This window comes from Rhineura floridana, chromosome 5, assembly GCF_030035675.1.
Source record: "Rhineura floridana isolate rRhiFlo1 chromosome 5, rRhiFlo1.hap2, whole genome shotgun sequence".
Lineage (NCBI taxonomy): Eukaryota > Metazoa > Chordata > Lepidosauria > Squamata > Rhineuridae > Rhineura > Rhineura floridana.
The window spans coordinates 60,917,014-60,933,046 of NC_084484.1; the positions used below are offsets into that span (position 1 = coordinate 60,917,014).

The window sequence follows — 16,033 nt, forward strand, 5'->3', positions numbered from 1 at the left end:
AAGCTTGGGAACCACAGTGTAAAAGGCATTTGCCAACCCTGTGCTTTGCAATCCTTCCTGCACTGCTCCTTTCCAGTTCCGATGTCGGAGGTGGAAAGGAGCTGCATGGAGCAACTTCAAAGAGCAGTGCTGGGAGGGAGAAATGGTTTACACTGAATGGAAACCGCCTCCCCCTCCTTGAGGAAGATGTGTACTTACCACCCATCAGCTGATGATCTGTCGGGAGCACGCCTTGCTCCAGCAAATAAACAGTCGGCGGCCCACTCTAAGCTCTCGTTTGTTCCATTGAAGCCCACCCATATTGGCCCCACATGGCTGGGTGCACATGGTTTCCCCTTGCAGGTCGAATGGGGAGGCCTGGTGGGCTAATTTTGGCCTGTGGGCTGGAGGTTCCCCTCTCCTGCTATACAAGGATTGGGAAATATTTGATAGGGCTAACATGCCCAAATCTCAGTGGCTATGGCCCATTTTAGACACTATAGTAGAGCATAATCTGATAATCCTGGTTTGTTAACTAACTGTGGCTTATACAGGGTTTTTTTTCCTTATGATGATACTATTTGTTCTTAATTAATAAACAAAATTCTGGTTAATAAACGAGATCGACTAAATTACTTTTAAAAAAGAGTAAATGAACATTTTTTAAGAACCTTGTGCTACTATTTTTTTCTTCATTCTAGTAGGCTGATTTTTTCTTCTAATATAAAAGCAGAAATATAGGAGAGTCCCAGGAGATGGCAGTATACAATCACACATTTATAATGTGTGCAGTAGCAAGAGAATAAGGGCCAACGAGAGCACTGGTGCATATGCAAAATATATGTACATTATTTCAGTTGAGCAATATTTGCAGATTTACTGGATCCTCAAAAATGTGTTTAATGTAAGGTTTTTAATGAAATCACAGCTGAAGCATGTTGCTGTCAGATCTGCAGCATATGGCCCTCTCTTAAGATTTGCTATGCCAGCAAATAAACTCTTTGAAAAGTTGTTCACACCAACTGCGGTGCCAATGCAGCATCATAAACCATGACATTATCTTGGCACTGAAGAGGATTCAGCTGATATTGCAGGCAAATAAAGCTGGTGCTGGTATTTAATAATGGGGAGCCAATCTGTGATTGCTTTGCAGAGGCAATAGACTAGCACATTTTCAGGTATATTTAATTTAAAAAATATAGTTTCAGCTAAGCTTTCTGTTGTATAAAAAGGGCGCTTGTTCTGTTTTGCTCTTGTGTTGTTTTTGTTGTTTCCTATCTTATCTGTGTCCATATTAAGATTCTCAAGAGTACCCTTTGCCAACGTGGTTTTTAAATGTTGTGGCTTTGTTAGCAAAATGCCCACCATTGTGATAAGGAGGGTATGTGATGTGGAGCTTGTATATTACAAATTCCAAAAGGGTAGCTGTGTTCGTCTGTTAAGAGAAAAAGATGTGTGGCACCTTAATGACTCATGGATTTATTATGGCATAAGCATTTGTAGACTAGAGCTTGTGTCATCAAAAGCACATTTTATATTGCAAGCATCCCTAGACAGCAGTGTATGTATGTGCTCCACACTTGGAGATTATTGCACTTCACTGCAGGATCTGTGTTGGTGAGGGCTGGAAAACACAATGTCAGCTCACTACAACAATGGGTGCTTCCAGCTGGGGGCAATATCTCACAAATGGCTTGTTCAGATTTGATTTTTCTCTGTGCATGATTGGCCCATGAGGGTACACACACACATGGTTTAATGCTTTTCATAGCTACATCACTATTTCTGATCCATACCAGTGGTCAGTTCTTGATGTAACGATCCTGTGCTGTGTGCTCTGCCCCCTCCACACAATAATGTTCCCTAAGCTGTCCACCACCTTTTTCCTTTCTGGACAAGCACATGGTGTTTCTGTACTTATGTGTACACACCTTAATTTTTTTTAAAAAAAGAGAAGTGTGTAAGAGTACAAGAGCAAATGTTACCAGCCCTTAGTTATCATGTTACAACATATTTGTTCACGCAGCCTCTCCCAGAGGTGTGATCGAGTTAAGTTATTAATCTGATTCATTGACTAGTTATTAACAACTTGTTTTTACTGATGTGACTTCATGTTGTTCGCTGCCTTGATATTTTTTGTTTGTTTGACTATAGAAATGTTTACAGATAAATAAATGAATGTTTGAAAATGGGCATAATGGAGGCTTGTGCTTTTTAGGGAGTTGGGAGACAACATTCAATTCTGTGTGTGTGTGTTTAAAATCAATACAAAGGTCTTGTACAAGACTGATATGGAGCTGTGCTGAAATTGTGCAAGACCTCTGTATGGATAATAATGATAATCCTGGTGTTTGGCTGTGATTACAATCTTACAGCTCCTCTGAACTGGGTGGCTAAAATTTCCACATGCCTTCAGCATTTGTCAATCAGTGGAAACGGGGATGCTTGTATTGTTTGGGCTGCCAGAACCAAAATGGCTAGGCTGTGCTCAGATAAGGAGCAAATGTTGCCACATATAAATCACCTGCTCCCCCCCAAACAGTGCTAATGAGTTCCACACCAGTGATGACTGTGGATGTATAATGGGCTCTTTTTACTTAATGGATTTTTCATGGTAAGAGGAAATTCAACTAAAATGTAAAAAAAAAAGTATGGGCTGGGGATTTGATGACGGTGATGTCATGTGGATGGTGTGAAAAGCATGTGTGCATGAGCAGCATTGATTCTGTAATAAACCACTATCTGGAAGCAGCCAGTATGTAAGCGCATTTGCCACATAGGAATTAAAGGCAACCATGCACTGATGGGAACAGAAAGTTAAAAGATACAGTCCAGAAGGTACCATTTAGGAATCAACCCTGCTCCTGACAGGTGCATACCTTTGCTTCTTGATCTGCATAGGGTCATCCTAGTTTCTGTTTCTTGATTGTGCTAGAGTGTCATGAAAAGCTGGCAATGATGTCCTAAATATGTATTCTGCCAATTGTAGTACTTTTAATCACTGTCAAAATATTTTTTTCAAAAAGCAAGTCTGAGTGCAATCTAAAGCAAGTGAGGTGTTCTGAAAACAACAGGCCTTTAGATTTACCTCCAGACATTATGATCATCATTATCATCATCATTTTATTTTATTACCTGCTCTTCACCCTGAGGTCCCAGAGCGCGTTACAACCGTTCAAAATACATCATTAAAAACAACGTAAAACTACAACATCACAAAAAAAAACTGAGATTTGCTTCCCACAGCTGCAATAGCCACCCCTGCACTTGCTCCTGGATAACTGGAACTCTTGAAAGATGAGCAGTGACTGCCCATAACCGCTGTGTGATTATCAAATGCAAAGGCATTCGGAGAACATGAAAACCTAGAGAAACTCTGTGGGTAACTAATTTTGCTTCTGTTTTTGTACATCTTGCATTATTCCAAATTTAGGAGCTGGTGTCAGAGAAGATGTCTACCTGATTTGGAAGGAGCTGGAGGAAGCCAGGAATACACTGATACAAGTTCAGAGAATTATGATAGAGTTTGAGCAGTCTGAATCTCTTTCAGGTATTTATATATTTAAAATTCTGCTTGCATAGCAGCAATCACTATGTTCGGTTTGACTCAGACAAATGTGAAAATCCTGTTTCATTTCAGACAAGTCTGAATAGGTGTCATTCATAAGGATGAGATAGCTTTTATAGGTTATAGAAGGTTTGTCTAATATAGTGGTGACAGCCTTTCTTGCAAGCCTGCCACTCATCAGGTCTAAATTATGTGTGTGTTACTCTAGCATCCTTGAGGGGAAAAGCCAGGATTCAGTGGTAAAGCCCATGTTTTGTGTGCAAAAGATCCCAGGCATCTCTCTATGTAGGCCTCGGAGAGATCCTGTTTGAAATTTGGGAGGGCTGCTGCCAGTTAGTATACATGATACTGACGTGGATGGACCAATGGTCTGACTCAGTATAAGGCAGCTTCCTGTATTCTTAGTGTCTTGTGTGCTTTTGCCTCTGGTTTACTAAGCTGGGGAGCAGACAGCAGACCAGCACTGGGGAGGCCGGAAGCGGCCAGAGCCACCAACCTTTCCACTCCCACACAGACATGCCCTAAACGCCTGTTGCCTATCCATTTGCGCTGCAGGTTAGCCATCCATTGTTTGAAACCATCGATCGTTAACCTCATCCTTACTTGCTCAAGTGGTATAGTTAACTCAAGTGGAAACTCAGTCTTCTCCAACAGTGATGGATTTAAAAAGAACTTGTTATATATCAGAATCTTTTCAGATGTAAAGGACCATATTTTATCAATTAACAGGATATGTAAAGGCTTTAGCCTTTACAGTGTGTTAAGGCCCTTAATGGTGTCGCAGGGTGAAAAGCTGATCTGTAGCTTCTTTTGATTTCAGAGGGTGATTAGCATAGTTCCAAATTATGGATTTGGAAATCCTAGTTTAGGCACTATGCTTTAAAAAACAGGATTGCTATGTAAAACAAGGGAAAGTACAAATTTGTCACATGTATTTAAATACACATGTATTTTAATAATCAGGGTGTTGAGTCGATTATACTAGATTCAATCTGATGTCAGCAAACGCTCATTCCATTCATACATTTTTACATCAGCAGCTAAAACTGACTGTTCTGTCAGTGAGCCAAAAGCAAAAGATTATGTGAATTCCAAGGAGTGGCTTCAGAAGAATGGCTTGAAAGCACAGAAGCTGACCATATCGAAAGCATTTGCCGATCTTGCTTTTCGTCATGCAGATGGGATTGTTGACATAAAAACCAAGCCAGAAGATGAGTCTTTTCAAACTGATGCTGTAGGTAATCCATCAGTTTTGGACTATCTGACTTTTTTCTTTTACTGCACTTTTGTAAAGTAGGTTTACAGTTGTGCTTAGTTATATAATAGAGGTGCCTCCAGGCAGTATTCAACAGGAGGGATTCAAGAGCATATTGGAACTTTAGGTTTGTGCAATTAAAGTGGATTAAAGGCTTCTGTTGCCCTAGCAGAACAAATCCACTTTAAAAAAAATCTGACTTTTTGCGGCTTGGAAACTGATGGAGAAATGCATTAAAAAATGTGGGATGAATGAATAACTAATGGGAAGGCATGTAAACACCCTGCAAGCAAATCAGGATGAATGCAGGATGCATGTTGATACAACTATAACCGCTCTGTAGGGAAGGGAGAGAAATTCAATTCAGTTCACATTTAAAGCTGAATCTATCAAATTCACACTTTCTAAAACAATATGAGTACCAACGCATAGCCATCCTTTTTTTTAGATTGGAAAAACTTTATTCAAAAACAAATTCACATAGCCATCCTTTGAAACTCACATTTATACAAATTTTGTGATACAATTCTCCAAACAGTGCTTACAAAATGCATATATTAGGGGAAAGTGTGCATAAAAATAAATATGCTAGTGAAAGTAACATACAAAATACATTATATTAGGAGAAATTGCTTGCTAAAATGTGTTCATTAGTCAACACTTTATACAAAAATATGTTTATTAGAAGAAATTCACATTACAATGCTGAAGAATTTACATGAGAATCTTTTTTAAAAAAACCCACAAAGGGCTGCATAACTGAATTTAAGATTAGAAAAATGAGAAACTGAGAGAACTGAAACTGGCAGATCTTTCCATCCCTACAGCCCTGCAAACAAATCAGAATGAATACTCAATCAAGACGAGATATAATTAACCCTGTGTGTAAGCTTTGTGCAAACAAATCAGGATGAATGCTCAATAAATAGATCATCTGGAGGAGCCCTAGTTGGTTCCATCTGCAATTCTGGCAACCACCATCTTGATATTGCTACAGAATCCCTCCAGTTGCCTCACAGTTTTTCATTGTAACCTTTAAATTGCTTAGCAAGTGAGGTGAGTTGGTGCAGCAAACTGCTCAGCCACCATGATTGTGAAATCTTCTTGGAATGGGCAGGGAATCTACGCACATGTCTGAGCATAGCCAAAGTAATGCCACCCTATCTAAAAACAGTATCCTTCCTGCATGAACGTGAACTCTGAGAAAACACCTTTGGGAACCAGATAACGTTTTGACTTTCCCTCCTGAGGAAGACATTTTTCTGATTACTAAATTTCCCTGCTGTTTGTGCCTTCCTGGAACTTTTGTTCAACAATGAATGCTCTCTCACCGTGAAGGCATTTTAGGTTATATAATCTATTTTGTTATATAACAAGTATTAACCAGCCATCTCTCCCTCTTAAAAGCCCTCATTTACAGAGGGTATGACTTGCATGCTGGGTAGATAAACCAACTTCACAAGGCATGAATCATACATATATGCTGTTAAAATAGTAAAATAGTATGGAGTCCCAACTTTTTTGGACCCATGGGTACATTTGGAATTTTGAGAAACTGCTTTACTGGCACTGATACAAAATGGTGGACATTGGGAGAACACAGCTCATTATGAACTGGTTGTTGTGGGTGTTTGAACCATCACAGTATTTATTACTACCACAAAACATCCATTTTTAAAGAAGGCAAAGTGAGGAGGCTAAAGGATAAGTATCTTATCCAAGCACCTTAGTAAAAGGCAAATGTGGGGTATATGAGCCCTAGAAACATAGATACTCCTTTGAACATTCATCCTTTGAACCCACAGTGAGTGCTATAGTAGAACACCCATTTCATAGAGATGGCAAGCCATTTAATTTCCCCAAATCACCTCTAAATAAAATTAATACTGCATACATGCACACCGTTTCTTCCCCAGGACCTCCCCCTCCAGGACATGGATTCTCAATTTTTCTCTCTTTCCCCCCACATGTGCCCCAGGATCCTCCTTTTTTCCCCTTCTCTCCCCAGCCCCTGGCCTTGATCATCTAATTTTTTCAGCCAAATTTTGGCACAGTGTGTGCTTTTTTGAGGATGGTGGTGGTCGCAGTTGGGGAGGGAAGAGTTAACTTTTCTCTCTCCAGCTGTAGCCCCCATCCAACACCCTCTATGTTGCAATTAGTCTGGAAAAATGTCTTCTACTGGCTAAAGTAGATGGTTCCCCCCCCCAAGCTTACTATCAGCAGAGGGGAGGAGACATTCTTTTAGTCAGATGGGGAGGGCCCAGCAGGACTGTGGAGTCGGTACGCCAGACCTTCAACTCCGACTCCTCTATTTTTGTATTGTCCGACTCTGACTCCTTCATAAATGGCAAATGTATATCCCTGGGGCTGATGGGAGTTGTAGTTTAAAAAAGTAACTTTTCCAAGCTCTGGATTCATGTGGTGGTAATGAAATGCCTTGTGCTACCATTTTACTACAGTAAATTTGTTATTACTAGTTAAAATACATTTGCCATTTATGAAGGAGTTAGAGTCGGAGTTGGTACATTTCTACTGACTCCGACTCTCACTCCACCCAAAATTGTTCCCGACACTGACTCCACAGCCCTGGGGCCCAGGGCCCTCTCAGAGGTGCCAAGGAAGGCCATGGTGGCTGCAAGTACTCCCCAGACCACCATGCTGGCAATTCCTAATCTTATCTAGAGGCAGAAGAAGCCTCAGATGCTTTAAGCCTAATTGGAAAAGGTCAGGTAGTGGATTTATTCCAGGCCCAACATTTATGCATGTCAAGCTTCTAATACTGAAAGGGCCTAAGAGAGCTTGAGGATGCTATTTCCCTTTATCAGCTGATGAGATTTGGTACGCAGGAGTGGGGTTTTTTTTTGGGGGGGGGGAGAGGCCCAATTCTGCATATAAATGCAGTTTTAAAATGTTTTCACAAATGCTTCATGTAGATCATGTGTTAACTCTTCCCTCCAACTTCTTGCTGGTATAGGAGACTAACAAGAAGATAATCCATGCAAAATACTGTGACAAGTTTATGTATACATTGTTAGAAGATGGGTCTATAGTTCACATACATTTGAACAGTGAAAAGTGCAGACAGTATGAAGATAAAATGAAGAATGCTCTTGATCAAATGGAAAGAAGGTTTGATTGCTTTCTAATGAAATTTTTTCAAAAGCAGTTTCCTTAATGGAAAAGGTGTTGTGTCTGCTTTAAAATGATTGTAATCATCAGGGCCGGCGCCAGGCATGACTGGGCCCTTGGACACCAGCCTGCCCAGGCGCTCAGCTCCTGTCTGTTTCACCTACCCCTCTCCTGTCTTTGCGGCTGCATTCGCAGGGCTACCATCATCCAAGATGGCAGTGGAGGCTTCTCTAAGGGGCTGATGCCCCCACTGCCATCTTGGTTGATGGCACGCATGCGCAGTAAGCTACGTGCACGCATATGTCTGCCATCAACCAAGATGAGGGTAGGGGCATCAGCCCCTTAAAGAAGCTTCCTCTGCCATCTTGGTTGATGGCAGCCCTGCACAAGCAGCAGCAAAACCAGGAAAGAGGTAGGTGGAGTGAGCAAACGGGCTGGTGGCCTAGAAGCTCCCTTCCTGCAATTGCGGAAGGGGAGCACTACTCTCCCATCCTAACGAGGGGCCCTTCAGGGGCCCCCAGCCAGGGCCCAACCTGGCCACTCTTTGGCCCTGGCCCTGGTAATCACTGTACTACTTGGGCACTGTTATGAACTAGAATCAAGTCTTCCTTTTAAAAATCTTGATTTAGCATTTGAAAAGATGTTACGCAAATAATGATTAATGCAGCATTAAACAGTGTCTTAGCTGGGATATGTTACAGACCATGTATATCTGTTCTTTCATTTAAAAAAATCATATTATTTAATTTTATTGCATAATTCACTTATGCATTTGAGATCATAACTGAACCTGAATGTAACATTTTCACTCCTAACTTGTTGCACTCCATAGTGTTCTCTAGATGCTTTCGACTACAACTCCCATCTTCCCTGCTACTTGGCTGTGCTGGCTGGGACAAATGGAAGCTGGAGTCCTACAATGTTTGGATGCTCATAGTTTCGCCACCCTTGCTTGTAGATTCTCATAAGAACATAAGAAGAGCCTGCTGGATCAGGCCAATGGCCCATCTCATCCAGCATCCAGTTTGCACAGTGGCCAAGCAGATGCATCCCACAAGACGCAGTAATGGCCACCAGCTTGGATGGCTTTAAAAGAAGATTAGACAAATTCATGGAGGACAGGGCTATCAATGGCTACTAGCCATGATGGCTGTTCTCTGCCACCCTAGTCAGAGGCAGTATGTTTCTGAAAACCAGTTGCCGGAAGCCTCAGGAGGGGAGTGTTCTTGCACTCGGGTCCTGCTTGCGGGCTTCCCCCAGGCACCTGGTTGGCCACTGTGAGAACAGGATGCTGGACTAGATGGGCCACTGGCCTGATCCAGCAGGCTCTTCTTATGTTCTTATGTTCATGTGGGGAGCCATCAAGCAGGACGTGAGCAAAAGAGCACTCTCCCCTCCTGCGTTCTCCAGCAACTGGCTTTTGAAGCAAATTGCCTCTTGACTGTGGAGGCAGAGCATAGCTGTCATGGCTAGTAGCCACTGATCAGTGACCAGTAGTCTTATTCTCCATGAAAGGAGGATTGCTTATTAACTAGTAAAGTGATTGGTTGATGGTGTTTCAAAACACACAACATACACTGATGTGAGTATAGATGTTTTAATGTGAGGGCTCCATTAAAAGGGCATGGGTGGAAAATTGTTAAGCTAAGGTATTGGAGATAATAAACCCAAGATGGTGAAAAGTCTTGCCTAACACAATAGCTTCATTGGGTTGCAATGTTAACCATTCAAGTATATATTTACTGGTATACAAAACGATTTAAGTTGAAGGGGAAATGGCCATGAGTACATTATCAGGAGTTTGTGAAGCAGCACAGGAATTATACATATTGTTTAACAATATATTTTTTTACATTTATATTGTTGTACTGTTATTTAACAGCAACAGTATTTTAATATTGATGATGTTTTCCCAGCCTCATTTTACCCTCACAACAGCCCTGTGAGACAGGTCAGATACAGTGAGCTTCCTGGCCGAGGGCTTACAGCATGGGCCTTCTCAGTTCTAGCCCAATGAGTATGCCCCACTGATGCCCGTTAACATATGGAGGAGTTATAGACCCTATATCATTCTTGTATAGCTTTCATCTTTAATACAATTTCACATTTTAAGATTATTATATATAATGATCTCAGTTTAAAAAAATATATGGCTTAATTGGGGTCTATTTGATCTATATATCAGATTAGTCAACTGCTCTTTACAAACTTGGAGAGTTAAAAAATGGCAAGTTAGCATTTCACACAGTTCTGTCTGTGCCTCTCATTTCACATTCAGAGTGTCTTTCTATAGACTTCAGGAGCTGAGAAAAGGGAGCAGAGCACTCTTTGGGGAAGTAATTGAAGATAACATCTATATTCTCATTGATACATCCCAGTCTATGAGAGACAAACTGCCAGTGGTGAAGCAGAAAATATTTCAGCTCATGCAGGTGAGTGACAGCTATGATCCTGAAGTCAAGGATGGGGGGGGGAACTCATGCAAAGGCATATATTTCCCCAGTAAAAGAAAGGAATATAGAAAGCTGACGAGTCTACTCCCAGTGTTTTAAACAGTAGTCTTTCCAACCCTGCTTGGAGATGCAGGGGCTGTCCTTGAGACCTTATGCATGCAAAGCATGTGCTCTACCACTGAACCACAATCCCTCCCCTCCAATAAAAACATTTTCAATCTGGGGTGGGTAGGTGGATAGATTAGAAAGTGGATTCAGTATTTCCAACAGATAGTGAGGCAGAATCAAAGTCTCCACAAATAACTTGTAGAAGAATGAAATCTATTAATGTAGCTATTTGCTATAGCAAAAAGTGTGACTTTTCTAATATGAAGGAAAATTCAATAGAACATTTCTTGCAGGAACAACTGCAAAACAAAACCAAATTTAACCTTGTTAAATTTGACAATGAGGCAGTGGCTTGGAAAGAGAAGCTTGCTATAGTTAATGAAGAAAATTTGGAAGATGCTGTTCTTTGGGTAAAAGGACTGGAGGTAAATATAGGGGACAAGTCTTTAAGAAAATATAAGTGAGCTAAATTACTCTGTTCACCCTACTTTATGTAAACATATTTTGGTTACAATAAGGTTCTTGTATTACAGGAATCCTTCAAAGACTCAGTTTTATTTGAGCTGGTAACTTTTTTTGCATGTTCTGTGTCTGGTATTTGAATATACTACCCATGCTGTGTAGAATGTACATTTGATTTTTAAAATGGCTTTCTTCAGCCTTCTGTCCTGTGTTAACATTCACACATGCACCCAATTTGCACGAGAGGTGCCTGGTTCATATATCACTTTCCTGATCCAACAAACTATGGTTTATGGAACTAGGAATATGCTATGTGCCTGTGTGCTCTCTTCTCTGTCTCCTTGTTTACCCAGATTAATACAAGACTTCCTGAGTTTTTGTAGTTTTTAACTACATTTTTTATCCTGCTGTTTCTCAAAAGACATGAGGGTGGTTATATGTGGGTCACTTCCATTTTATGCTCACAACAACTAGAGTCCTCTCCATTTTATTCTTTTCAGGCTAAAGTGAAAGGTAGTGACTGCTCAAGGTCACCTAGTGACCTTCATGACTGAATGGGCATTTGAATCCAGGGTCTTCCTGAGTTGAAAGTACAACACTGTGCTGGGTCCCCTTTCTTCCTCTTTTCATGCTATTGACAATATAAGTTTTCCTGGTTTGTCAGACCACATTTTGCTGTGACATCTGAATCTGGAAGGTGTGATTTGAGTGCTTCCTACAAACCAGAGTTTGATCCGGGCTTGTAGAAGCACTCAACAGTTTCCAGTTTGGATGACACGGTAAACTGTGGTTTGACAAACTGGGGAGTCTTGTATTAAGCTGAATCCATGAGGGGAAGAGAAAACAGGAGGAGTGAGAAGGGAACACAGGTACAGTAGGGCCCCGCGTATACAGCGGGTTAGGGACCAGGCCCCTGCCGTAAAGCGGAAATCGCCATAAAGTGGAACCCCATTGACTATAATGGATCGCATCGCACAAAAATGATCCAAAAATGCCAAAAAACTGCAAAATTGGCTTTAAAATGGGGAATTTCCCCTAATTGAAAGCCGCCACATCAGCGGAACGCCGTAAAGTGGAATGCCGTAAAGCGGGGCCCTACTGTATATGATGTATTCCTGATAGAACAAACCATGATTTGTTGAACCAATGATGCGAAGTCTGCACTGGGTCACTGAGTCTCAAACAGCATTTAGTGTCAAGTGTGAAAGTGTACTATATCACTATATTAGAAGCACAGAAATCTCTTTTAGAAGAGTTCCTGAAGCAAGAATTCTCTTGCCATAAAGACAGGAACTTTGGATATCATCTTGCCATGCAGGATTAGGATGTCCAAGTTCCCTAACACTCCTTGCTCCTCTGCATTTGGGTCACATCCAGGCTACAGCATTTGCATCTCCCTAGAATACCTTTGTTTTCACAGGAAAATACAAAGTGTGATTTTTAGATGTGATCTTGTTGTAGATGAACAGGAAGCACTGAGGAGTATGGGCCTTCACTTTCCCAGTGACAAAGTGACATCCAAAGCTGTTGACAATGTAATTCAGGGGTGGTGAACCTCAGTCCCAGGGGCCAAATGTGGCTCTCTAGACCTCCCTGTATGGCCCTCAGAGCACTTCCCAGACCATACCTCCCACTGGCCCTGATTTAAACCCCAAATGTTTGGCTGGATTGCATCCTTGAACTCTAATAATGCCTCTTGCTTGTCTGGATGGAGGATAGAGGGCTGTGCGAGTGTGAGTAGAAACTACCCAATAACACAAAAGTCAAATTTATATTAATTGCTCCGCCTACTTTTGCTTCTTGTCCCACTCACCACTGACATGTGGCTCCCAAAAGGGAATGCAGCCCTTGGGGTTAAAGAGATGCCCACTCCTTATTTAATCCAAACATCTAGCAGCCTTCCATTTACAGTTTCTCTCCCCTCCCCACCTTACACATTCCAGCAGTTCACATAAATGAATTTGTCCTACATTTGATAAAATAGATTGCTACTTGAATCTAGAATGCTCATCTAGATTAGGCATGTGCATTACTTAGGTAATAATTGCATCTTAATATGCCAATTTGTCATTTATATTTATTTAACTGTTGCCAGTCATGTGATTTAGGCTACATCTAAGACTGAACTTAGTCTTTCTCCTGGACAAATTGTGAAGTGCCTCTCAGCACACTTGAAAAACAGAGGTGACAATCCAATTCACAAGTTTAGTACTATTAATGTTTCCATTTTCTCCTGTTATTTTTCCACTGACTGCTTAGGTTGGAAATTCTACAAATACACTGAAAGCGCTTCAGATTGCCTTTTCTGATAGTGACACTCAAACCATTTATCTTCTTACTGATGGGAGACCTGATCAGGTATCTATGGAAGATGCAAAGCATGTCAGGCCAGTATGATGATGTAACACTGGCTATGTGACAGAGTGTTGATGTAGAGCAGGGATGGCCAAACTGGGCCTAGGCTGTCAGTTCAAAGAGGGCATATACCTTGGTCTCCTCCCCATATTTTGTTCCAGGCACACATTGGAATGATGAGAGATTGGGAAGAGGACGTGACGGTGGTTGAGATGGGAGAGGAAGCATGATATTCCAGCCCCCAAAGTAGGAGGCTCCAAAAGCTGAGGTCTCAGGATAGGGGAGAAAGAATGTTCTTGGGCAAACTGGGGCAGGCTGCAGTGGTGGTGGTTGTGGGGAGACAGAAGCAATGGATATGGGGTGGATGGGGGGAGCTGTAATGATGAGGGTTTTGGAGGTCAGTTGGAATAGGAGACGCAATGGCATCTACTGGTGGAGGGTTGATGAGGGAGGGAAAATGGTAGAAGGAGCTTATGACCTGATTAATACCTAGGAGGGGTCCAGCTGGGGAGGGTGGAGCAGCAGTAGAGAGGTGATGGTGGGAGGATATTGTGGTGGGATGGGATGATGTAGCTGTAGCAAGCATAGCAGATTTTAATGGGGCTGCTTTGAAGGGAGATAGTGTAATGACAGGAGCTGCAGCTCTCAGGCTTGTGCTAGATGTTGTCCAAAATGCAAGGATGCTGCTGAAAACAGCAGCTGTGCACATAGTTCATTCTCCTCTCTAACATCTAGGAGAACTGACAATGTTTTGATGCCATCCGTTATGTTCCTTATTTTACTACTCCCTATCAGTAGCAGCCAATGATGTGCAGCCAGGGTGGGGAAATGCAGAATGTTGTGACATCACAACATATTCTACTAGACACTGTGATGGAGAGCAGGGATGCTGAATGTGCTGCCTGAGCCATATGAAGCTATTTGCGCTTCACTGCTATACTGCTAACTCTGCTATAGACTTTTGCTATCTTTCCCAACAGAGAATAGCAGATCCAAACAAAAGGCCCTGTGTGGTTCCGTTCTCTAGTACACATTTCAAGCATACCCTTACAAATCTTGCCCTTCTTTGGGGGTGAATATTAGGTTGATTCCACCTCTACAGTTGGCGGAAGATCAGTAGGCCCTGCCACACGGCAGTTTATTGTGGACTCAGTGCTGCTTGGGGATGCAAGTTTCTCACAGTGTCCACACGATAATTGTCCTCTTCAAAATGCCATCACATAATTTGTTCCCCATTTTAATCTGGATTTACCATTTCCACAGAAAATCCAATAACTAAAAAACACCTGCAGAATGGTAAATCTGGATTAAATAGAGGGGGAGGGATATATGGCAATAGCATTTTGATGGGGGCAACAGAGTGGGGATGTACGAGCAGCACTGTGTGCACAATAAACTGTTCTGTGGAAGCACTCAGTAAGTGAAATGCAAATTTATGAAAGATGGTGTGTAAAATTTATGAAATACAGTGTGTAAGAACACTTCTGCAGAATTACCTCTGCAGAAATAGCTGTGATAGTAGACATAGCTTGCAGAAAATGAATTACTGATGTCAACCTATAACTTTGTTTTGGTTTGTTTATTTTTGCACAACAGAGATGTCAGTGACTACTAGTATCCCTGGCTTCACTGTGCAAAGTGCACAACTATGTTAGTGAGAGATCAGTTTCTTGACAGATATCTTTATGATTAGCAAAACTGCACTGTTATCTTTTAAATTAGTTTATAAGATTATGGATTATAATGCAACAAAGGGAAAATAATGAATGCAACACTGGGTTGGAGCCATCCACTTAGGGCCATTGAAATCTATGGGAATTAAGTTACTTAAGATTTAACTTTTCACATTGATTTCAATGGACCTGAAGTATGATTAACTTAGTCTGGATCCAACCGACTGGGATTTCAACATTCAAGATTCAAGTGTATAAATTACTAAAGGCTTTTCAACTTTATCATTTCTTCAAGAAGGCATAGTTTGAAGGCAGTTGATCTTTTATGCAATGCATATTGGTTAATACCTCTGTAGTAATATATTTGCTTCCCCTCCTTTTTCCCCTTTTTGCAGCCCCCCTATAGGATTTTAGCCCAGCTCGAACTTCAGCGGAACATCCCAGTTCACACTGTTTCCTTTAACTGTGATGATACCGAAGCAAATAAATTCTTACATGCATTGGCCAGTAAGACAGGTGGACGGTTTCATTACTATCATATTTGTCTGAGGGACCCTGATGCTCCAAAACCTTTTGAGGCAAGTATTTCGTAAATGTTAAGAGTGGAACTCCAGGGGTGTTCCTTCTTCATAACAACAGGCTTTATAATATCTTCTGATGAAATTTATCGGCATATTAAGGTATTAAAATTGACTGTGTGAGCTGAGGGTTTAAAAGCATTTTTGAGAAGCAAAATGGACTAATTAGAGCTAATGGGCTTATCAGGAGGATCAGCTGACAGCACATTTCTGCCAGGGATGTAGTCTTCCAGGGTCTCAGGGGGTCTTAGATCCCTTACTTTTTGGGGAGCAGGGTCCTAACCAGGTTCCTGTGTCTCCAGCATCCTATGAACCAATCAGCATAAAAGAGGAGTGTGTTAGACACTGAGAAGAACCTTCTAGCATGCTTTCTTGCCCTTTTCAGCTGATTGAAGCCAATCAGAGTAAAAGGAGGTGAATCAGCCACTGAGAAGACTCTTCTCAATTGCTAACACGCTCTGTGACGCCCTTCC

General features: G+C 41.5%; 1 protein-coding gene across 9 annotated transcripts in view; it reads left to right on the top strand.

Annotated features, from left to right (window-relative positions):
- Window positions 1–16,033, top strand: part of VWA3B (von Willebrand factor A domain containing 3B) — a 104,468-nt gene that overhangs the window by 34,609 nt on the left and 53,826 nt on the right. For 7 of the 9 annotated variants that reach the window (XM_061626931.1, XM_061626927.1, XM_061626922.1 and 4 more), the window contains 7 exons: window positions 3,413–3,529; window positions 4,585–4,781; window positions 7,777–7,931; window positions 10,210–10,363; window positions 10,786–10,917; window positions 13,214–13,312; window positions 15,378–15,560. In XM_061626931.1, coding sequence (XP_061482915.1) covers window positions 3,413–3,529; window positions 4,585–4,781; window positions 7,777–7,931; window positions 10,210–10,363; window positions 10,786–10,917; window positions 13,214–13,312; window positions 15,378–15,560 — 1,037 coding nt within the window. The remainder of the gene's footprint in view (window positions 1–3,412; window positions 3,530–4,584; window positions 4,782–7,776; window positions 7,932–10,209; window positions 10,364–10,785; window positions 10,918–13,213; window positions 13,313–15,377; window positions 15,561–16,033) is intronic. The other 2 variants (XM_061626923.1, XM_061626924.1) reach the window with 2 other exon arrangements.